Consider the following 24,968-nt stretch of genomic DNA (forward strand, 5'->3'; position numbering starts at 1 on the left):
TCTCACTTGAAGCGCTTGTTTAGTTTGGTTATGGAGATGCGGACGTGCAGGCCGATCAGAAAGTACTGCTGCATGTCCTGCATCCACGCGAAGCTCATCCTGACCCTGCCCTTCGCGTCATCGTGCAGCAGCAGCACAAACTCCTCATTGTTGTAGGTGGACAGCAGGAGGGACCCGGCCGAGCTGAGGCACCAAAGCGGCCTCTGACTCTCATCCAGTACGGTCACCGTCATCATGCAGCAGTTCTGTGGAGGAATCACAGAGAGGCTGATGCTCACTAACGAGGACACAAGTGAGTGTTACTCACTATTCGATCCCAGTGTGCTCAGCCAGACTCCAAGCTAGCCGGTATATTTCAAAACAGATAATATACGCTTTAAAGTGCTAATCTGGGGAAAAAATGACACATTAGTGAGTGTAAACATCTTAAATGGAGTATATCTACTATTTCTCACTATGAGACTGTTGTAAGAATTTTGTGAGATTATTAAACTCATTTCTAGACATTTTTACTTGTTTTTAAGCAGTTTTATCTTATAAAAGTGTCTTATTTCATTGGCAGATCATGTTACTTGTTTTAATCATTATTTCTTGAAATGAGCAAAATTATCTTCATTATTTCTCAAAACAAGTAAACTAATCTGCCAATGGAATAAGACACTTTCACCAGATAAAATCACTTAAAACAAGTAAAAATGTACAGAAACAGGTGGAATAATCTTAGAATATTCTTACAACAGTCTCATAATGAGAGATATTAGATTTTTTTAATACATTTTCACTGGTTAAGATATTTTTTGCAGTGTAAAAAAGAACAAGTTCTTAAATGTATATTTTTTTTTTACAACAAAATGTTATTATTTTCTTAACTATTTTCTTAAGAATAATTCTAAGAACCAAGTTGATCTAAGTGGTTTTCCTGAAAATATGTTCTTAAATGTTTTCCTAACCTTACGATAAACTCACACCTAGACCGTAATTGAGTCGACAAGGTGAGCGTCTAAAATTTATCAGCTTAAATTTGATCAGTATATCTGCGCCTGTCTGTCCATCCTCATCTCCTGCTTTCCACCATCACCCCACAATTATTGTATTTTCCAAAGAGGATTTTTTCCTGTTGGCTGTTTACTTCTTTAGTTCTTGTTTGCTACATTTTTTGGAAAACGCTTGATTTCATGTTTTTCCCCCATTTCGCTCCTCTGAGCGGATTAAACTAATGACGGAAATAACAGTTCATACAAATTCAAACTGTACCTCGCGTCGTTTATGGTATGTGGTAATATGTTACGTGGCCAACATAAGAAAACAATGAAGACTTCCTTCAGCACATCTTAAAGAAATAATTAAGATTATCTTAAGAGAATATTTGAGAACTTAAGCTTTCTTTGCATTTTAGAACAGTCTTATAAACTTCTTGTCTTAAGGACCTTCGCAGGTTTCTTCTTAACAAAGTTTGGTACCACTTTACTGTAGGGTGCTGTTCATAAGGCTACATGACACCTACATAAGCTTGTCTTGACAACTGACAGAATTCTACATAAATGTTTATTAATGCTTATTCCGATAGGCAGCATCTGTCATAAAGGCTACGTTAGTTAACTTTGATCAAAATTGGCAAATATAACCTTTATAAAGAATGACGCATATTGGAATAAGCATTTATAAACATTTACGTAGGGTAATGTCAGTTTTCATGACAAGCTTATGTAGGTGTCATGTAGCCTTATGAACAGCACCCTACAGTGAAGTGTTACCCAAAGTTTTTGTGAATCCGGCCCGCTGGCTAAGAACCGTACTGTTCACATCAAGCTCTGTGAGCACTCTTTGGTTGAACTATCACTTTCTTTGCAATACCTTGATGTCCCCCTGAAGCCCCCCTCTCGGCCATCCAGGGGAAACTGATCCTTCCCAGGACAGGAGTGTGCTCGGACGTCAGCCGGAACTGAGCAAAGCCGTCATGAACGCTGTCTGCACAGGACAAGGATAAAACCATGGAACGCCAGCAGATCTTGCAGGACGCATACAGTGCTGTGAAAAAGTATTTGCGCCTCACCCGACGACTTCTATTTTTGCTAATTTGCAATTGTTGCAAATTAAATGTTTCAGATCATTCATTTTATATCCATCCATCCATCCATCCATCCAACTAGCATCTATCCACCCATTTATCTGACCTGCTGGGACAGTTTATTACAGTAGCTGGTTTCTGTCTGACTACAGGAAGCTTAAACTAAAGGTTCCTAAAACTCAGCCCTGGACAAAATATTACCTTTATATTTAATCTGCAATGCTTTTTTGAATAAGAAAAAGATGATTTGTCCTAAAACAGGAAATAAATGTGATAAAGGATATATAAATAATAAAAGTAAATGTCAGAGATTTCATAGAAAGCATTAAATTTAACATTCTGATCATGTAGACACTCTGATACACTACTTATGTTTTAAAATAAATTTGAGTATAAACTTTTTGTGGTCCTTGAAAATCGTTGCTTCTTTTCATGTTTTGTCAGATAGAACCTTATAACTCCAAACAGAAAGTGAGTTCTTAGAATCAAAGGTTCTGTCTGCATTTGATCTGTTCCAAAAAACACTCATTTATAAATCTGAAAGGGTTTTGATATTTTACATTTAGGACACGTTTAGGGTGTCTGTCATTTTCATGCATGGAGGACTCGTGTTCCACATATCAGTTCTGCTATTTGGAATGCAAAATCTTTGAAGCTCAATATCTCGAAACTGCTCAGAACACAGACAGAACCGCATAATGACGATATAACATACTAAAACAGACCAGACAAGCACTTTTAAAAGTATTTATCTAAAATAAAAAACATTAAACAGAAGAGAGACTAATGAAGAGCCATGGAGAGGAGCTGTGAACATCCGTATGTATGCAGGTCTGCAGTTACCTCTGCTACACAGCAGTGGGGAATAGCGCCGATGCATGATGCGTCTGACTGAATTGTGAAGCACAATGAGCACCGTGTATCCCTGAGGATCGTAGTCTGGGTCCACATCATCATACAGGGTGACCTCTGGTGGCCTGTAGGGACTGACAGGTGGGCAAGAGGGAATCAGAAGAGAGGAAGGAAGGTGAGGTTGTGAGAAAAACAACCCACACACAGAAGCCAACAGCACCATACCAGGACAGTGACCCCAGAAGACTTCTTTCCACCAGCTTGTGGAAGTGCAAGTTGGCCATGATGAAGGCGATCGTCCACGTGCCCTACAGACGCATTAATAAAGCACAAAGCAAATACATTAATGCATCGGTCTGGGCTGGGTATCGATCAAAATACTGGCACCAATATCAATACCTGAACAACACCAGTGGTGGACAGTAATGAAGTAAATGTAATTCATTACTGTACTTAAGTAGTTTTTCCTGTATCTATACTTTACTGAAGTTTTTCCATTTTGGGCGACTTTTTACTTTCACTCCACTACATTTCAAAGTCAGATATCTCACTTTTTACTCCACTACATTATGAGAAATCTGTCGTTCCTTTTGGTTTATGTGTGTATAAAAACGTAACATGTCAAAACGAAAGAAGCGCGAAGCAAAAACACCAATCAGGGCACAGCGGTCACTTTGTTTTGAGCTTGTTTTGACCTGTTGGTCATACCGACCCAGTGCAGCACACGGTTCAACATCAGTGCAGCAGCGTAAAATTTTGGGAGTCTATTCAACATAAATGATGAACTAACCTAACTTTGTGTAAATAGACCACAATATAGAAATATGTACACATATGCAGTTGTGACTGACGTGTCTTTATTCTGAATTTATACAAACACATTTCATTTTACAGTAAATTAGTTTAGGCTAGTTTATGTTTATGAACAGAGACCTACAGATGCAGTTTAGTAAAGGAAACTCATTTGTGAATCTGAGTTTAAAGTTTTTATTAAACTTAAACTTGAAACTAAGTTCAAATAAATCTTAAACTGAAACTTTGCTTGTTTGTAAAAAGTGATTTCAGAGCCACTCAGTTCTACCTGATGGAAACTGTTTGCCTTCAGTGTTTTGTGCTTATGATAATTTTAATAGACATCAGCGTCACTAATTAATGACATTCTATTAAAAGACTGGTTTACCAAGAGAGACACTGGAGTATTTTCACCTAAAATGAGTTAATGAAGCGAGTCTTGTTATAAAAATGATAATAGATCATTAGAGTCATAATTAATCTTTTAGTACTTTTATTTTGATACTTAAGTACATTTGAAGGCAAATACTTTTGTACTTTTACTCAAGTGGAGGTCTAAAGGGAGGAACTTCTCCTTTTACTGGAGTAATATTTTACCTTGGGTTTCTCTACTTTAACTCAAGTACATGGTTTGTGTACTTCGTCCACCACTGAACAATACTTCCTTTTCAATAATATTGTCTCTATCGTGTGATATAATACCATAACAACACCATAAAGTATCAAATTTCAATAAGGCCTATAAAATTCCATAGTATTGACTCATCACAGTTTGAGTGCACCTTTTCCATAAGGCTCATCTTAATGCCAACGGCACTGAGCAGGGCCAGTCATGGGGCTGGAGGTTAAGGAACCAGCCCTGTGACTGGAAGGTCACTGGTTCGATTCCCTGAACCCCCCAACTGCTTCCCAGGCACTGTGGATAGGGCTGCCCTCTGCTTCGGGCAATTGTGCTCACTGCCCCCTAGTGTGTATGCAGTGTTTCACTGCACGGATGGGTTAAATATGGAGGTGAAATTTCCCTGTTGTGGGACTAATAAGGGTCACTTAATGTCAACGTGAAATAAGAACACACCTTTTTATCTTGTTAGTTCATGTTCCTGGTCATATACATATCGTCCCCATGGAATTATAAGGTTCTGTCTGTGTTCTGACCAGTTTTGAGATATTGAGCTTTTATTGAGATTTTGCATTCCAAACAGCAGAACTGATACGTGGAACACAACTCCTTCATACATGAAAATGACAGACGCCCTAAACGTGTCCTAAATGTAAAATATCAAAACCCTATCAAATCTGGACATTAGTTTTTCGGACAGAACCTTCTAATCCTAAGAACTCACTTTCTGTTTGGAGTTATAAGGTTCTATCTGGCAGAACATTAACTTTAATGCTTTCTGTGACGTTTTTAGAACATCTAGTTTTATTATTTACTTATTTTTTAATAACATTTATTTCTCGTTTTAGGACAATTCATCTTTTTCTTATAAAGAAAAAAAACATTAATTGATAGATTAAGTATAAAGGTCAGTGCTAAATAATCTGTCCAGTGCAGAGGTCAGTTTTAGGAACCATTAGTTTAAGTGTCCTTTAGTTTAGATAGAAACCAGCTACTGTAATAAACTGTCCCAGCAGGTCAGTGTAGCAGGTCAGTCTAAAGCCCATGTTTCTACAATATTGTCCATTTTATCAGCTCCACTTACTATATAGGTGCACTTTGTAGTTCTACAGTTACAGACTGTAGTCCATCTGTTTCTCTGCATACTTTGTTAGCCCCCTTTTACCCTGTTCTTCAGTGGTCAGGACCCCCATGGACCCTCACAGAGCAGGTACTATTTGGGTGGTGGGTCATTCTCAGCATTGCAGTAACACTGACGTGGTGGTGGTGTGTTAGTGTGTGTTGTGCTGGTCTGAGTGGATCAGACACAGCAGTGCTGCTGGAGTTTTTAAACACTGTGTCCACTCACTGTCCACTCTATTAGACACTCCTACCTTGTCAGTCCACCTTGGAGATGTAAAGTCAGAGACGATAGCTCATCTGCTGCTGCACAGTTTGTGTTGGTCATCCTCTAGTCCTTCATCAGTGGTCACAGGACGCTGCCCACAGGACGCTGTTGGCTGGATATTTTTGGTTGGTGGGCTATTCTCAGTCCAGCAGCGACACTGAGGTGTTTAAAAACTCCAGCAGCACTGCTGTGTCTGATCCACTCAGACCAGCGCAACACACACTAACACACCACCACCACATCAGTGTTACTGCAGTGCTGAGAATGATCCACCACCCAAACAGTACCTGCTCTGTGAGGGTCCATAGGGGTCCTGACCACTGAAGAACAGGGTAAAAGGAGGCTAACAAAGTATCAGAGAAACAGATGGACTACAGTCTGTAACTGTAGAACTACAAAGTGCACCTATATAGTAAGTGGAGCTGATAAAATGGACAATGAGCGTAGAAACAAGGAGGTGGTCATAATGTTATGCCTGATCGGTGTATATTGTCATATTGGCCAGGACTTCAAAATACCTTCTCTGAAACTATTTATTTGTGCTAACAGGTAGCTCGCTTCTTTGCCCTTGTGGAAGATCTTCAGGCTGCCAAAGGTGAGTGATTTACAGTCCGGGTTCATGAGGTTCTTGGTGTCTAAAAATGAAGAATGTAATTGGAAACTTGTCTACGTTGACAGAGTGTCTGAACACAGCGTACCCGCCAGATCCCCACAGTGATCCCTTCATCAAACTGCAGCAGTTTCACCAGCTTGTCTGTCCCAATGAACTTCCACCTCTCCATCCTGCACACGTCTGTTTTGCTGATGAGAGAGCGCCACTGCGGCCTGATCAAGAAAGAAACAGAAAAAACAAACATCAGAGCAGCAGAACACACTGCACTGACTTATAACACAAACCAGGAGCACTTCAGCTACACTCACATTACGAACTGTATTCGACCAGTTCTGATTTTTTGCTTAGATATGTTGCACTGACGTATACAAGCAAGTGAGCCATATCTGTCATTAGTAGCCCTGAAAGGACGTCGTCACTGTCCAAAGAAAAACTCTCCAAAATGGTAACTTTACAGGAGACAAACATGTTACTAGCTTTTAATGTACGTTAATGTACAGAGATTTTGGGCCATTTCTATTGGTCCAATTATTATGGAATTTTCAGACAATCTAAAGGATTAAAATACGTACATACATACATCCATCCATCATCTAAACCGCTTATCCTTCTAGGGTCGCGGTGGGGTGCTGGAGCCTATCCCAGCTGTCATTGGGCAGAAGGCAGGATACACCCTGGACAGGTCGCCAGTCCATCACAGGGCAGACAGACAGACATACACATTCACACCTAGGGGCAATTCAGCATGTCCAATCAGCCTGACTGCATGTCTTTGGACTGTGGGAGGAAACCGGAGTACCCGGAGGAAACCCACGCAGACACGGGGAGAACAGGCAAACTCCACACAGAAATGACCCTGGTCACCCGGCCAGGGAATCGAACCCAGGCCCTTCTTGCTGTGAGGCGACAGCGCTACCCACTGCGCCACCGTGCCGCCAGGATTAAAATAATGTAGAAAAAACAAAAAATGACAAAAATGGAGATACATCTTTTTCTTTGGACAGTGATGATATTCATAATCTTATTTGCAAGACAGTTCCTGACTGCAGCAGCGAAAAAATGAATGAAGTATCTAAGTAAAAGCCTTTACTATGCAGATTTGCTCTGGAGGTGTGGTCAGCTCTTTGCTTTTGCTGTTATATTATAGATTATATTATAGATGTCCACTTCTGTCCACGAAATATGTGAGGTGATCAAAAGTGATATGCACACATGGAGTGAAGTTCAGAGCAGATGTGACAGCCTCGCACACTGATTAAACGTGGGTGTCCAACTACCTGTTACCGGTTTGTTCCTCCTCGGACCACTGTGGGTAGGTATTCACCACTGCTGACCAGGAGACCCCACAAGCCTTACGACCCGGTCACCTGGCCATAATCATCTGGCCCTTGTCAGAGTCACCTGCTCATTTCCCCCACATCCAACACATTGTGTACAACATCTGCTGCTGCGTTTGTGTTGGTCAGCCTACAGGCCTTCATCAGTGGTCACAGGACGCTGCCCACAGGATGCGGTTGGCTGGATGTTTTTGGTTCTCAGTCCAGCAGCGACACTGACATGTTTAAAAACTCCAGCAGCACTGCTGTGTCTGATCCACTCAGACCAGCACAACACACACTAACACACCACCACCACGTCAGTGTTACTGCAGTGCTGAGAATGACCCACCACCCAAATAGTACCTGCTCTGTGAGGGTCCATGGGGGTCCTGACCACTGAAGAACAGGGTAAAAGGGGGCTAACAAAGTATCAGAGAAACAGATGGACTACAGTCTGTAACTGTAGAACTACAAAGTGCTCCTATATAGTAAGTGGAGCTGATAAAATGGACAATGAGCGTAGAAACAAGGAGGTGGTCATAATGTTATGCCTGACCGGTGTACATATACATACATACATACATACATATATGTATATGTTTCAACTGTATGTGTTGCTAAACACGGTAAACAAAGCTTGGAAAAAGAAATCTTCCATTTGTAACTTAATTAACTGTGGACAGTGACATTACGAAAGTGGCTCAAACCTGATTTCCCAAAATCACATCCTTGTCGCAAAAACATGCCGTACTCCCTTTTCTCCTCTATGTTGCCTTACTTGTCTGTGGTAGTGGAGGTGAAGGGACGAATCACTCCGTGGAGCTGCAGAGTGGAGACCTGTCGGATTCGAGGCCACACACCGTTGCTCCAGCACACAGTGACAGACGAGTCTGAGAAGAAGTTGTGGTTCTGCTTATAGACACTCTCCTGACCTCCTTTCTGGGTCAGAGTGATCTCCCAGCTCACACGCAGACTCCTACCACACACAAGACACTGGAAATTTGTGGAGCTGACTGGGCTGCGCAAGGTACCTGCTCAATCTTCACTTTTTATACTCTACTGAATACATATTAATACAATATTACAGCACTCAACCCTCTATTGCACGATGTTGCCTCAGGGCAACAAACTCATTTTCCTCACTTTACAATAACGTTATACAAATTTAAAGACAAAGAAAGGGTTAACAACAAAGGAAAGTTTGAGTAAATCAATAAAAAGCATGTGCTTAGTTATACTATCTCTTAGTCGGCACATTTAAACCTCTTTTTTTAACATTCAGTATCAATTTTTTCGTGAGAATTTGCAGAAATATATTTGTTGCCTAGAAGCAACGCTGTGTGACAGTGGAGTGGATTTAGCCAGTCACAAGCCAGATCTCACCACTTCAGGCAACACGGCTCTATATCATTTCTTCTTATTGTTGCACAAAGTTGCCTCAAGGCAACAAACTCCAAAAGGACCCCTGAACACATTTTATTTTAATTTTTTTTTTGTTTTTGAATTTAATAATCAGGCCCGAAAAAAATAAATCAATTATTTTATTCAAGAAAAGTGAATTGAATATATATATATATATATATATATATATATATATATATATATATATATATATATATAAATTGCTTTCATAATGTGCACAGTAGAAGGTTAATGCCAGTCTCACCATGTCCTGAACAACACTTTCCTGTTTCTGATGGTCATTTTGAGTTGAGTTCAGTAAACAATGGCAGCATATTTTGAAATCAATTGTACTATACTGTAATTTTCAGTAAGGATTCATCTAAACTATGGGTCAATAATAATAATAATAATAATAATAATAACCTTAATTTTTGGCGTTTTAAGATAAGATCACACAATAATCTGTACATGAAGTTCAGTAAGTGTAGGATTAAAGACACGAACTGCTAATGTTGATTTCCTCATATGATTTGGGCGACACAGATTACTGCAGTGAGGAGTTTTCAAATGTCTAATTGGATTTATGGTACTGAAAGTCTTTAATGTGTCTCGCTCTACATTAAGCAGAACATTTGTCTGAAAACTGAAGTTCTGCTGTTCTCCACACAGCACAATCACAGCTACATCAAATTATCACTCATAATTACCAACCATAATTCCAATATCAGACTGATAATAATAATAATTACATTTTCCTGCTTAGACACTAATTATATGGGCACTAATAAATCAGATATCAAATCAATTAAAGACAGTCTGAACCCATTACAACATGCATAAAACTTAAATAATATATATATATATTAAAAGCACCTTTTTTTGAGTTGAAACACCATTTTTACAGTGTGCAGCCTGTCTTTGCAGACTGGATCCACAAGAGTATGAAAAAAAAATCAGTATAATATTTAACTTAAACTAAACTGAACTGAGAACATAGAACAACACAGAACACAGAGGAGATGTACAGATAGAGGTCTGCACTCCCGCGGGACCTGACACAATATCTTGCGGCGCGGGACAAATTTTCAGTGTTGCTTGCGGGAGCGGGTGGAAATCAGACCCCTTAAGGCGGGAATGGGTGGAAATCAGACCCCTTCAGGCAAGAGTGGGTGGAAATCAGACCCCTTCAGACAGGAGCGGGCGGAAATCAGACCCCTTCAGGCAAGAGTGGGTGGAAATCAGACCCCTTCAGGCAAGAGTGGGTGGAAATCAGACCCCTTCAGGCAAGAGTGGGTGGAAATCAGACCCCTTCAGGCAGGAGCGGGCGGAAATCAGACCCCTTCAGGCAAGAGTGGGCGGAAATCAGACCCCTTCGGGCAGGAGCGGGCGGAAATCAGACCCCTTCAGGCAGGAGCAGGTGGCAGCACACATATAGAGAAATTCCGCAAATGAATGAACAGCCTTAAAAAGTAGAACGATCACTAAAACACATATAAACAACAGAACAGTTAAGATGAATAAAGTTATTCTCGAGCATGAACAACACGCAGATTCTCATAGGTCTGATTCACACATACTGTGTCTGCGGCTGTGAGCGATGCAGCAAGTCTTGCTTTTCATTTCGGTGCCGATGTTAAGTGGTCAGCACTTTCAAACAGGCTGAGCATGCTTCACGCAGCAAAATACACAGAAATAAGCCATGAAAATCCATGAAAATTAAACACAAGACCATATAAAAACTCAAAGAGGTGGTTTTTGCGTAATTCATGATGAAATACTATTTAAACATTCCAGGCTGCAGACAGATTCCCAGCTGGTCTACCAGGCTTGCTGTCCAGGACAAACAAATATACAGTGTACATTTATAAATGATATTTCTATTGATAAGAGTGACTGAAGTGACCATTTATCCGCCTGGAAACAGGAATGTCTGTATAACTTTGTCGCTGCTCCGCAGCTCAAAGGCTGTATATATGAAAGGCCAGCGTGTCCGAGCTGTAGCGCTCGCGCTGACGCATCACTCTCACCATACCGAGGCAGCATGTGTGAATCAGGCGTTAGAGAGAGGGAGGAGCCTTTAGTCCGACGGCCACAGCTGCCCAGAACACCAAAAATAACCGCTCTGTGGTTCGATTCCTGCTTTTTATTTACTGGTAATAAATGGTGTTTGGTGAAGTTACTCACAGTGAGCCTGGTGACCATGACTGCTGTGTAATTTAAGCAGAGGATAATGTATTTGAGATTAGACTGTGTCAGATATTGGATGTGCGCAGGACTGCGCGGGCAGGGAGGACAAAAAAAAAAATAGAAAAAAAAACAGTATAAACACTATAAACTCTCAGCAGCTCAGAAACTGATCTGAAGAGTGAATGAACTTGCAGAAAGAAAAGATGCCAGGTGTTGAGTAGCACACAGGCAGATTACGGTACAGTTATGTTCCCTGACTAAAGGAACTGAGATGTACCCTTGAGGGTTCCACCCCAGTGACAGTTTAGTACCTTTATTTCCGAGTGTATAGCTACGTTCACATTACAAGCCTCACTGCTCAAATCTGATTTTTTGCTCAAATCCGATCTCTCTGACACGATGGTTCACACTCGTTTAGGCAAGTGACTCAAATCTGTCATTAATGTGACGAACCGGCGTCCTGAAATGACCCTCATGAGCTCATCCTACTCAGTAACGTCACGTGAATGAATCACGTTCATCATCAGCACAAACTAACGAGCAGAACGAGCTTCGCTGAGAAGATCATTAACTCTGATCAGCTCTCAGCTTCATTATTAGAGCGAGAGGAAGGAGAAAAAGGTGAGATGAGCTGCTTTTCCACCGTTTACAGGCTTTAACTTCTGTTCAGCGCTGCTGCCATGGTAACGCTGAATGATGGCGCAGTGAAAAAAAGCACATGAATTCCGATCTGAGCATCACATTAAGGTCGCCTGGCCACGAATCGGATACGTATCCGATCTAGGACCACATATGAAAGTGACTCAGGTCAGATTTGAAAAGATCAGATTTGTGTCCACACAGCTCTGAAAACATCAGATCTGAGTCACATCAGGGCAGAAAATCGGATTTGTGCCACTTCAGCCTGGTAATGTGAACGTAGCCTATAATCTGTGCGTAAGTTAAAGAGCACATCTGACCCGAGGAGCTGCTGCGTTTGTGCTGGCATGCCTGTGTACGGGTTAATGTGCCTCAGCTCCTTCTTCCAACTGGTGTCTTTGGGGCATCCCATCTCCCTGAAGATCAGCCTCTTCCAGAAGCCCGGAGGCATGTCCTGCACCCCGGCCGGGCTCTCCGGCTGAACAGCCAGCCGGGGTCTCCATCTCTTTCTCTCAATCTCATGAGCGTATAACTCGTACCATATGGCGCTGGAAGAGCAAGTCAGTGTGAACAGTGAGATGCAGAGATGCACAGTTCTGATTCAGTTCAGTTACCAATGATTCAGTGCATCATCATGAAAATCAAAAATTCTACCACAATTCATCTCACCCGTCGCTAAGCCCCGCCCCTTAGCCACTGCTGCTACATCCGACAAGCTTTCAGACTCAGCTTGACGACTATAGACTACTCAGCGGCAGTGGTACACACTTAAAAAGGATGTTTATTCATGGGTTCTTCAATAAAGAAAATGGTTCTATATAGAACCATGAACACTCAAAGAACTCTTTGCATCATTAAAGGGTTCTTTGCATGGTAAAATGGTTCTTCGGATTAATGGAGAATGTGTTATGTAAGGTTCCATGTAAAACCTTCTTGAAAATGGTTCTATGTAGAACCAAAAAGTGTTCATTTATTATAAGCTTGACATCATAACAATAGAAGAACCCTTTTTGGTGCTATATAGAACCATATACAGCACATTCTCCATTAATCTGAAGAACTATTTCATGCACTCAAGAACACTTTGCATGATTGTGTGTTCATGGTTCTATGTAGATCTCTTTTCTTTACTAAACAACCCTTGAAGGACTACTCTTTTTAAGAGTGTTTGATTAGAAGGGTCAATAAAATGTGGAACTATCTAGACCGTAGTGGAATACAGACGCTGAAAACAACACAATATTTATTATAATTATATATCACTGTTGTTGGAACAAAACCTCGTATCTCCAAAATGGTAACTTTACAGGAGAAGGAAAAAACATACTGTACTTTTAATGTAAGTCAATGGAACCAGACATTTTTCCAAGTCATTTTGGGTCGTTTCTTTTGGTTCATTCGCCATGAAATTTACACACAATATAAAGGACTACAGGTATTTTCAAATTATGTCAAAAACTGAAAAACGACAAAAATGGAGATACAAGGTTTCGTTCCGACAGCAGTGATATGATAATTGCTTCTGACATTCCAAAATAAGTGCAGATGAATCGATAAGAAGGTTCATCTTTAGATCTTAAATGTGTTTAAACTCCAAAATCACCTACTTGTCATTTGCCAGTTTGTGAAACTGCCTGTTGACAAACGTGACACAGAGAAGAGAATCAGCATCCAGATACGAGAAAATCTTCAGGATGATCTCAGGAGGCAACCTGGTGAGGGATGATAGATGCAGTCAGTCTTCCTATCACACTGAGGGTTAGAGGTGGGTGACACAGCAAAAAACAACACTGAGTGTGTTTACATGCACTCAATACTCCAATCATAATCTGATTTCTGCAGTCATCTGATTATTCAAATGGTCATGTAAACAGCTCACTGATTTCTTAGATCAGAGTAAGGCCTAGAAATCTGATAAAGAGTCTGGATTTTAGCTCAGTAATCAGATTTCTCAGTGCATGTAACTCTTACTCTGATTTCTTTCGGATTTCTCAGTCTGAGCATGTGCGAAAACAGACGGCGGTACCGGAAATAAGTGAGCAGCGTCGCTCCAAAAGTGTTTTGCTGCGTCTCGCGGCGACGCTACTCGCTTATTTCCGGTACCACCGTCTGTTTTACACGCTTAACGAAATGAAGGATTTAAAATGTTCTTCATCTTCTAGATCCCATGTGTCAAACACAAGGCCACCAGGTGTTTTTTTAAGCATTACACAACTTTACCAGCCTTTTGTTGCCCCCGTCCCAACTTTTTTGGAATGTGTTGTTAGCTTCAAATTCATAATGGGCAAATATTTGTCAAAAAACAATAAAATGTCTCAGTTTCAAAATCTGATATGTTGTCTTTGGAGCATTTTCAATGAAGTATAGGGTTTAAATGACTTACACATCACTGCTTTTGTTTTATTTACATTTTTCACAGCGTCCCAACTTTTTGGGAAACGGAGCTGTACTGACAGCACCTGCAGTGTGTTTAAGAAATCGCTGAAATTTATCAAGATAATGATAACACACTGTATCGTCAACCCGCCACCAGGGGGTCAGGAAAACTGCAGCACAACTGACACAACAGATTAACTTGCCTTTCAATGTAATTTTCGCAATTGTAGAAGACACGTGGCATGGAGACGGTGGAAGGTGGGGAGGGAGGAGGGCCTGGAGGTGGAGGAGGAGGTCGCGGGAGGAGGATGGGGAACAGGGAGCTCCGCTGGTCTGGTGTTCTCGCTCCTTTGTCTGCACAGAGAGAGAAAAAGATATTGTAAAGATATTCAGCATGAATGAAGAGGCGGCTGCTGATGAATATATATATGTTTATACACAGTTCAGGCATAACATTCTGACCACCTCCTTGTTTCTATGCTCGTTGTCCATTTTATCAGCTCCACTTACTATATAGGTGCACTTTGTAGTTCTACAGTTACAGACTGTAGTCCATCTGTTTCTCTGATACTTTGTTAGCCCCCTTTTACCCTGTTCTTCAGTGGTCAGGACCCCCATGGACCCTCACAGAGCAGGTACTATTTGGGTGGTGGATCATTCTCAGCACTGCAGTAACACTGACGTGGTGGTGGTGTGTTAGTGTGTGTTGTGCTGGTCTGAGTGGATCAGACACAGCAGTGCTGCTGGAGTTTTTAAACACCTCAGTGTCGCTGCTGGACTGAGAATAGTCCACCAACCAAAAATATCCCGCCAACAGCGTCCTGTGGGCAGCGTCCTGTGACCACTGATGAAGGACTAGAGGATGACCAACACAAACTGTGCAGCAGCAGATGAGCTATCGTCTCTGACTTTACATCTCCAAGGTGGACTGACAAGGTAGGAGTGTCTAATAGAGTGGACATTGAGTGGACACAGTGTTTAAAAACTCCAGCAGCACTGCTGTGTCTGATCCACTCAGACCAGCACAACACACACTAACACACCCCCACCACGTCAGTGTCACTGCAGTGCTGAGAATGATCCGCCACCCAAATAGTAAATAAACTAAATAGAACTATTCCTTTTACTAAAGAACTCTTAAAGAACCACATTTTTAAAGAGTGTACCTGGCCTGGTTCTGTATAGAACTCAGGGTTCCAAAGAGTACTATTCCCTTTACTCAACAACTCTAGAGGAGCTATCCTTTTTAAGACAGTACATGGCCTGGTTCTATATAGAACTCAGGGTTCTAAACAGGACCATTAACTTTACTAAACAACCCTTGAAGATCTGTTTTTAACAGTTTACCTGACCTGGTTCTGTATAGAACTATTCCCTTTACTAAACAACTCTAGAGAAACTATCCTTTTCACAGAGTGCCTGGTCTGGTTCTATATAGAACTCAGGCTTCTAAACAGAACCATTACCTTTACTAAACAACCCTTGAAGAACCATCTATTTTTAAGAGTGTACCCGACCTGGTTCTGTATAGAACTCAGGGTTCTTAATAGAATTATTCCTTTTACTAAAGAACTCTTAAAGAACCATCTATTTTTAAGAGTGTGCCTGGCCTGGTTCTGTACAGAACTCAGGGGTTCTAAACAGAACCATTCCCTTTACTAAAGAACCCTTTTGGAACCACCTTCATTCACCATCCATTAAAGTTGTACCTGGCCTGACAAAAGAACACGACCTGATGTGCAGTGACGTCACCGCCTTACCTGCCGGCGCGTGCAGAACCTGCATGTTTCTTCTTCCGGTCTCTGAGCCCACCCGGCCGGGCCTGCTGGAGCCCCTGCATCAAACTCAGGAAAAACTGACCACGGCCAGCAGCCATGAGGGGGGCGTCAGTGTGCTGGGGGTCTTTTGCCTTCGGTTCACCAGCTACAGGTAAAGCAGACGCCCCTCTGAGTCAGAGCTCATCACTGAACTGCAGCACGTGCGCAGCATCACCTTCATCACACCTCGCCGCGCAGTTTGGGGACATTTCCACACATCCGGCGTTGTGGCATTGTGGGATTTAGTGTTTATGTGAATTAATCAATCAATCAGCCTTTATTTGAACTCGGTGTACATTGAGGGCGACCCTCATTTACCGTTTAGCCAATACACAAAAAATGAAGAAGGGATTGAAAAGAGTAAACGTAAATTTGTGATGATAAAAGTATAGCAGAGAAATAAAATAAAATATTATTAAAACAGTAATTAAAAAAAATAGAAAACGTTAAGACAAATTAGGACAACCAGTTAAATCATTATTATTTATTATTAAGCAGATTAGTTAAAAAATAAAAGTAATCAGTAATAAAAGTAAATAAAAGTACTGAGTAGGGTAAGAACAGAAAGATAAAGTAGAAAACAATAATAAACAGTAATAGTAATGATACAATAATACAAATAAGTAAGATAAATGACAATAAAAAATAACGAAAACAACTAAAAATCTCTCTCTATTTTTTTTTCTTTCAGTGCTTTTAAAAGGGTGACCCTCATTTACCGTATAGTCGAGCATTACACAGAAAATGAAGAACGGACTGAAAAGAGTAAACATAAATTTGTGATGATAAAAGTATAGCAGAAAAAATAAAAAAATATATTTTAAAATAATATTAATTTAATTAATTAATATTATTTTTAAAAAAAGTAATTAAAATCGGGACAACCAGTTAAATTATTATTAATTATTATTAAGCAGATTAGTTAAAAAATAAAAGTAATCAGTAATAAAAGTAAATAAATAAAAAATACTATGTAGAGTAAAAGATACTAAATACTAAACAGTAATAGTAATGAAACAGTGATACAAATAAGTAAAATAAATGACAATAAAAAATAAAGAAAACAAATAAAAGTCTCGTTTTTTTTTCTTTCAGTGCTTTTAACGTTACATATTTCCTTCAGGCCGTGGATGTCAGAGGAGGCTAAAAGTACTGATGCTAAAAGTAAAAATAACCAAGTGGAAATAATACCAAAAACAACTTTAGTGTAAAAAAAAATAGCTAAAAGGGTCAGTAAGACGAAGCTGAAGTCAGCTTCTTTGTTTGAATTTCCCCGTTCCACCTTAAATCCTCAGGCGCCAGAATGTAACTGCGGCACCATTTAAGGTGGAACGGGAAAATTCGAAAAAAGAAGCTGGATAATTGAAAGTTACCTCAGCATCGTGGAAGAAGGTACATGTGAAAGCTCATATGCTGGATTCTGGATGTACAGAGTGGCTCTAATACTGTACAAAAACCGCAGAATATGGATTCGTACTCGAGTGCAGACCCCACGGACTACATCTCCCAGAGTTCATTGCTTCAAAACACAACAGAAGGCGGGCTTAACTTTGACAGGCTGTTGGCTAGCTAAGCTAATCTCTGCGGCTTTCAGTTGTTTTGGCCTTTAGTCTCTTTCTTCCAGATCTCTCCGGGCAGAAGAATAAAACCCTCTTTTCTGGGGCAGAATGGCTTGTCCAGTCAATCAGTCCGGTAAGCAGTGAGATTAAATTTGGCGTTAGCTTATTAGCTAACTGGCTAACGCACTTTAACCTAGAGCACTACAGCTACAGGCTAACGCTGCCCTTAAATATTAAATTGCATAAAACATTTTATTTAATATTATTTATTTTTCAGACTCAGTTGAGTCAGGCCAGCGTGCTTTGTGTCTAAATTAAAGTAACTTTACCCACTAAATTGGTTCATGTAGATAGCAGAGTATTTTCTAATGGTGATTCATTTAGTTCTACTTAAAGGAGGATTACACCACTTTTTCAAAATTCCTACATAATTCAGTAGTTGAGATGCAAACAGAGTCATTCAGAGTGGTTTGGTGTGAAATGTTTCAGATTTGTTTACAGTGAACCTACAGGTGTCTTCTAAATGTGTATATGCAATGTTGATCATGGTAAAATAGTGGAAAATCTTTAAAAATACGTTTTCTTTGGGGTCTTTTTTGCCTAACAGTGCCTTGCATGTATCCTTCCACTGTGAGTGGATGAAAATAAATTCATTAAAATACCTTTGAGACCAAAACTGTATCACAAAACAATGTCTCAGACATCAGGAAGTGTACCCATTTTATGTAATACCTGGTTCCTATCACCACCACTGTGAATAATTATGTCTCAGTGCGTTTCTCTACAATGGAGCATTTCACAACAAACCACTCTGAATGATGTTGTTGACATGTTAACAGTTTATTTATACAGAAATCTTGAAAAATCGGTAGAGTTCCTCTTCTACTTGTGATGAAAAAGTTAGCTACTTTTTCTCCTGTTTACATTCAGCTCCTAAATCAGTTTTCTGGTTTAATTATGTTGTTTTTTAGCTCCTGTACTGTTTTACTGTTGCTCTTCTCACTTTGGAGCTTCAGCCTTTTATTGTAGACCAAAAGGACCCAAAAAGAGGAGAAGAGAGCATAATATACTTCACATTGTATGCTGACAGATATTGGCTGTACTATCATGTTTCACTGGAACTCAGGCGTGTAGATTTAGGCCCTCTTTGATATTCAGATGCATGTTTGTAAATGTGTATAAGTGTCAAGTCAAATCCAGCTGAACCTTTCTTGGCAGCTGTGGAGCTGAACCCGGCCGTGCTCCCTCTCGACTGGCTCTTGGGCACCTGGGAGTCAGACGAGCCGGGCGAAGGGTCATTTCCCTCCATCTCACCTTTCCGCTACATCGAGACGCTGCACTTCTCCCACGTGGGACAGCCTGTGATCAACTTCATGTAAGCAATTCAGAGTTTTTTTTGTGATCATTTTTTTTTATTTGTTTCCTGTTAATCAAGCAGCATTTTATCACAACATTACAGAACTGCAGGAAATCAAAACCCCTTACCCATATATTTCGCCATACTATGTTCCAATCAGTTGAATTAAATGTAAGCAATTCAGAGTTCACAGACACATACTAAAGTGGCGCACTCAGTGTAAAATAATCATTTAGACTCTACCTTTTGTTGCCTCTTTTGTCCTGTCAACAAAATTAGATTCATGAAAAAGCTAGATTCCCCTGAGCTGTACAGAAAACATCATATTCTGTGTTACAGTTGTTGTTAACTTACTGTTTGAGGTTCAGTTGACTCAGAAGGCAGCTAGTGTTTACTTTTTTTTTAAGAGGATCCATTATGCTCTTTTTCAATGTTCACAGTTTTATGTTAGGGGTCGACTAGAATAGATTTACATGCTTAAATGTTCCAAAAACCCATTATTTCTCTTATACTGTACATCTCTATGCAAACTCTGTCTGAAACGCTCTGTTAGAGCTCCTGTGTCTTTAAGCTCAGCGTCCTGACGAGCCCAGTGTGCTCTGATTGGTCAGCATGCCCACTCTGTTCAGAGCCCCTCCATGTTCCGCCCCTGTCCTGCAGTCTACAGACAGACCCTTCTCTTCTGAGCAGCTGTAAACTCCTCTGTAGCTGTTTCTCCAGCGGCGTCGGTTCTGCTGTTTGGATCCATCCTGAAAGTCCGGTCAGCGTTGTCTCCACACGCTACAGCACTGAACACACCCTTCCTCCTCCAGTAGCTGCTGTGTGCTGTGTGAGGGCGTGCCGAGCTCGCCAGGAGGCGGGCAGTAAGGACTGTGTTACGAGATGATGTCATCTTGTAACAAAGGAAAAGGGCTGGAATTCCATTGAGGCGTTTCAGGCAGCGGAGAAAAGTGGTTTCTGTTGGAGAGAGTTTCTCCCTCTGGAGCAGGCGTACCTTCCGGGCCAAAGTGCTGCGGAGATTAGCATTTACCCTCATCTAACGCTCTGAATTCAGTTAATGAAGGCTTTGCTAATTAGCTGATGAGCTGAATCAGGTGTGTTTAGTGAGGCAGTGAGCTGAAGTCTGCAGACTTTTGGCCTGTGAGGACTGGAGCCTGCCACATGTGATCTGGAGCAAACTTTGAGATTTGTTACTTTGCTTTTGTGGCTGTTTACAAGCGCAAAAAGCTACAACACACTAAAGGAAAGTGGAAAAAAACATAATAGGTCCCCTATAAGTTAAAACCAAAGACATATAGCAGTGCAATAGAAAACAACAGTACAGTACAGTACAGTACAAAAGCTACAGTATAGGGCTGCACTTACCCACAGTTCACTGTGTGTTGTGATTCATCAGGAACATCTTATGTTGGTCAGCACACAAATTTTGGTGATGTGTTACATATTATTTGTGCATTGCAACCTTGGACTATATCAGCACTGCAACGGCAGATATTATGATGACAGATAAAAAATGATATAGCGACCTGCTAGCTTCTGATAATGAATCATCAACATATTAATTATTGAACACTAACCAAATAGGATTCATACAGACCAGTGTTAAGATTAATGATGCACTGAACACAGTATATAGGAATATTCAGATATTTTTCTGCTGTCTTTACAGGTTTAATGCTTTTCATGCCGAGAGCAGAAAGCCACTTCACAGAGAATGTGGTTTCATCAGGATTCAGCCTGGCACCAACAACGTGGCCTTCATCGTCGCACAGAACTCAGGTTAGAAGGAGTTTATTTAGGATCGTGTGTTAGTTTCAGTGTCAAAGTATCTGGTTTCAGGACTAGCCATCTACTGGCCAGCAATAAAAATGGCTCTTTGTGTGAATCAGAATTAAAAAATTAAAATACAAATATACATACACAGTATGAAATATAAAAATGCAGTACTGTACAGTATCACATTTTTCTCACTTTTTTTAAATAAAAGAAATTGATGTAGTGTGTAAGTATTATTCAAGATTTAAAACATACCCTTCAACCTCCAGTCCATACAGTCCACATATGAAAATCTGCAACTGCATAAACAGCTCATTTTGAATTCACTCATTTAGATATACATCTGCCTATTCAGCTTACAGCAGTTTAGCCCCGCCCATTCACACTGAAGTTATAAGGAGTGTTTCAGCCCAAACTGCTTTTTGAATGAGACATACAGGGCAGCCAATCAGAACATGGCTAATTTAGTCTAATTTACACATACCAATCTTTACATGTACCAGTCATATACCAAAAACATTGCAGCCAATCAGAACATGGCTAATTTACTCTAATTTACATATACCATCTTTACGTGTACAAATCATGTACCAAATTCATTGCAGCCAATCAGACCATGGCTAATTTACTCTAATTTGACATATACCAATCTTTACCAATCATATACAAGTCATATAGCAAATACAGGGCAGCCAATCAGAACATGGCTAATTTACTCTAATTTACATATACCAATCTTTACATGTACGAACCATATACCAAATACAGGGCAGCCTATCAGAGCTGAGCTCTTGTACATATATTAGTCTTAAAGACACAGTAACAGCCTGTTTAATTCTGAGGGGTTAAGGTTGGAAAATAGACATGTAAAAATTATTATGACTGTTTCTGGTAGAAAAGCCACACAGACCTTATAAGTGGAGACCAGAGGAAGAATAAAAATACGAGATAAAGTATGTGCAGGTAGTTATGTGCTCTTGCACACAGTATGTTTCATTACATTGTGTGCTTTCTAACAGGGCTGGTGGAGATCGAGGAGGGAGAGCTGATCGGTCAGCAGCTGACCCTGCATAGCCGTGCAATGGCCAGAACATCTTTTGCCAAGGAGCCGTATGTTCAGCAGGTCAGTCTGTTTTCTCCTGTTCAGTCTTTTCACAGTCTGTTTTTTTGTGTTGTGTTTCGGGTTTTCTGAATTCCTCATACACTGACCGGCCACTTCAGGAAGTCCACGTCCCTGTTTCTACATTCACTGTCCATTTCATCAGCTCCACTGACCATATAGGAGCACTTTGTGGTTCTACAGCTACAGAATGTAGTCCATCTGTTTCTCTGCATGCTCTGTTACCCTGTTCTTCAGTGGTCAGGACCCCCATGGACCCCCACAGAGCAGGTACTATTTGGGTGGTGGATCATTCTCAGCGCTGCAGTGACACTGACGTGGTGGTGGTGTGTTAGTGTGTGTTGTGCTGGTCTGAGTGGATCAGACACAGCAGTGCTGCTGGAGTTTTTAAACACTGCTGGACTGAGAATAGTCCACCAACCAAAAACATCCAGCCAAACAGCCTGTTTGGCTCTTTTTCTCACTTTTTATGCACATTCCTTTTATTCTTTTCTTTTTTGGGCTGCTCTTTGTATTTTTCGTCCTTGTTTTGCAAAAAAAATAAAAAACAGTCAGTTTTTTTCAGTTTTGCAGTTCTTTTAAAATGGTTTAAAATGATTTTGAATAAATATTCCCTTAATCAGTAATCAAATAGATTAGATATTGTAATCAATAACCAAATAGTATTGGCTAACAGAGAATATTAATTCTCTCACAAACGGTCGGCCTTAGTCTGTCTGCATAGGAGATTCTAGACACTGGAAAGCCCCTGGGTTCACAGAGAGGCCTGTGTGTACCTACTGACCCAGTGAAGAGAGGGGCAAGTTGACCTTGAAAGGTAAAGCAGACTGGTACAAACCGGTTGAAACCAGTTTTTAGGAGTGAGCTCATCATGCGATGGCCAAATTGATGGACGAAGAGATGCACCTATTAGAGAATGAGCTAATATCGAAGATTTGAGAAGTAAGGCGGGGGGATATCAAACTACCCCAGATAAATGGTATAAACTGTTGTGTGGAACACTGTATTTGTGCAGTTGGGTCTCTCGAGACCCTGAGCCACCTGATGCTGAAATAAAGAAGAAGCCTTTTTCCCTCTTTCCACAAACTCAGCGTCTGAAGACTCTTTCCTTTTTGACACTTTTGAGAACTTAGACTTAAAACAGTTATTAGTGAAAGTGTTTAGCCGGTATTAAAAGATTATTTTTTTATTCATAATATTATGTTGGAGGCCTGGGGTTAATGGGGATGGCCCTTGGTCCCGACAGTGATATGAGCTCTCTGTGGATCCGTGCTGCTGCATTTTGTATGAGTTGTAGAGGATGAATTGTTTTCTTAGGAAGTCCAGTAAAAAAGATCATTACAGTGATCAACTCTGCTTGCATGAGAAAGTTTCTCTGCGTCGCTCTGAGATAGAAAAGGCCGAACTTTATCAATAGTTCTGTAATGATAAGGAGCTACTTTAGTGACTGCGTTTACATGCAGGATAAAACAGAGCTCAGAGTCTAAGATCACACCCAGATTTCCTACTTCAGGTTTGGTATATGAAGTTAAAGGAACAGGTCTCTCATAAAGCAGCTTTCTCCGAGTTTTAGTACGAAGGATCAGCATTTCATTTTTTCCGTAATTTAATTGTAGAAAATTTTGCAACATCCACTGAGAAATATCTGATGCACAGCTTGGTCAGTCTGTCTACAGAGTCTCGATTATCAGAAGAAATGAAAATGTATAATTGTGTGTCATCAGCAAAGCTGTGAGAATCTACATTATGTTTTCTAATGACCTAATAATAATCACCTAGAGGTAACATGTGCAAAGAGAAAAGCAAAGGCCCTAAAACTGAACCTTGTGGGACTCCACAAAAAAAATAAATAATGATTTCCCAGTGAAACTAAGAACTGTCTAAGAACTAAATCTGATTTAAACCATTCTAAAACTGTGCCTGAGAGGCCTGCCAAGCATTCAAGTAGGGAAGAGCTGATCTTCCTCTGGCTTTGTACACAAGCTTCAGGGTTTCAAACTGGGCAGCTACAGAAAGACAGATAGGGAAACACAGCAGTGAAGATTGAAGGCAAGCTGTGCTGCTGCGTTCATCAAGAGCCTGGAAGAACATCAGCCAGGAGAGAACTGCAGTAGCCTCATCTATATTCCACTGTTGTGTAATCCACTATTTGAGTATTCAGTGTATTTTTTAAAACACTTCTGAATCGTGCCAACATAATCAAATCAGCTTTTGGTGAATTTGAGATTTTGTGATGCATCGAATTGTTTCTTAAAGAGCTGAATTTGATCTGAACTGTTACGAGATTTACGCCCTTGTTATTTGTGATCTTTGATCAGATTTCCAGGCTCATCCAGCTAAGGCCAGATGGCAGACTGGAGCAGACTGTTTCCATGGCGCTGGAGAACCAGCCTCTGACCCAGCATTTGCACATTACCTACCGCAGAGCCTCCTGACCGCAGAAGAGCCAGGAACCAGCCGGAGCAGATGGCCTAAAACGTCCTACATGCACTCAGTGATTTATTCATGTTCTATGCACCCTCAATGCAGAACACAGTAAAGAACACCCCGGGTCAAATTACACACTGCAAAAAAGATAACATGAAAAAATGAATGTAAGTGAAAACGTCTTAAATGTAGTCAGTAAATCTAATATTTCTGATTATGAGACTGTTGTAAGAATATTATAAGATTATTCCACCTGTTTCTACATTTTTACTTGTTTTAAGTGATTTTATCTGGTGAAAGTGTCTTATTCCATTGGCAGATTAGTTTACTTGTTTTGAGAAATAATGAAAATAATTTTGCTCATTTCAAGAAATAATGATTAAAACAAGTAACATGATCTGACAATGAAATAAGACACTTTTATAAGATAAAACTGCTTAAAAACAAGTAAAAATGTCTGGAAATAAGTTAAATAATCTCACAATATTCTTATAACAGACTCATAATGAGAAATAGTAGATATATTGACTACATTTAAGATGTTTACACTCACTAAGATATGAATTTTTTTTAGCGCATGTTTTGTCCTCTACTTAAATATGAAATTTCCTGCAAATTTTAGTCCACGATTTTTATGCATTTGCTTAGTTTATTAT

The 24,968-nt window shown here is 40.3% G+C and overlaps 2 protein-coding genes across 2 annotated transcripts; one reads left to right on the forward strand and one right to left on the reverse strand.

Moving 5' to 3' along the window:
• Positions 1-2: 2 nt before the first annotated feature.
• Positions 3-16,258, reverse strand: zgc:161973 (uncharacterized protein LOC556635 homolog). Its single transcript, XM_036597785.1, is given in 11 exon segments — positions 3-245; positions 1,855-1,875; positions 1,877-1,968; positions 2,912-3,054; positions 3,146-3,228; positions 6,417-6,543; positions 8,429-8,626; positions 12,201-12,428; positions 13,488-13,592; positions 14,473-14,610; positions 16,017-16,258. Coding segments are annotated over 11 exon segments (1,494 nt in total). The 5' UTR covers positions 16,133-16,258.
• Positions 16,259-17,355: 1,097 nt separating this feature from the next.
• thap4 (THAP domain containing 4) lies at positions 17,356-24,524 on the forward strand. Its single transcript, XM_036556337.1, has 5 exons — positions 17,356-17,765; positions 18,851-19,007; positions 20,659-20,768; positions 21,785-21,888; positions 24,204-24,524. Exons 1-5 carry the CDS (start codon positions 17,741-17,743, stop codon positions 24,318-24,320), a joined length of 513 nt encoding a protein of 170 aa, XP_036412230.1. The 5' UTR covers positions 17,356-17,740; the 3' UTR covers positions 24,321-24,524.
• Positions 24,525-24,968: the final 444 nt, after the last annotated feature.

The sequence above is a fragment of the Colossoma macropomum genome, unplaced genomic scaffold, assembly GCF_904425465.1.
Source record: "Colossoma macropomum unplaced genomic scaffold, Colossoma_macropomum, whole genome shotgun sequence".
In the NCBI taxonomy this organism is placed as follows: domain Eukaryota; kingdom Metazoa; phylum Chordata; class Actinopteri; order Characiformes; family Serrasalmidae; genus Colossoma; species Colossoma macropomum.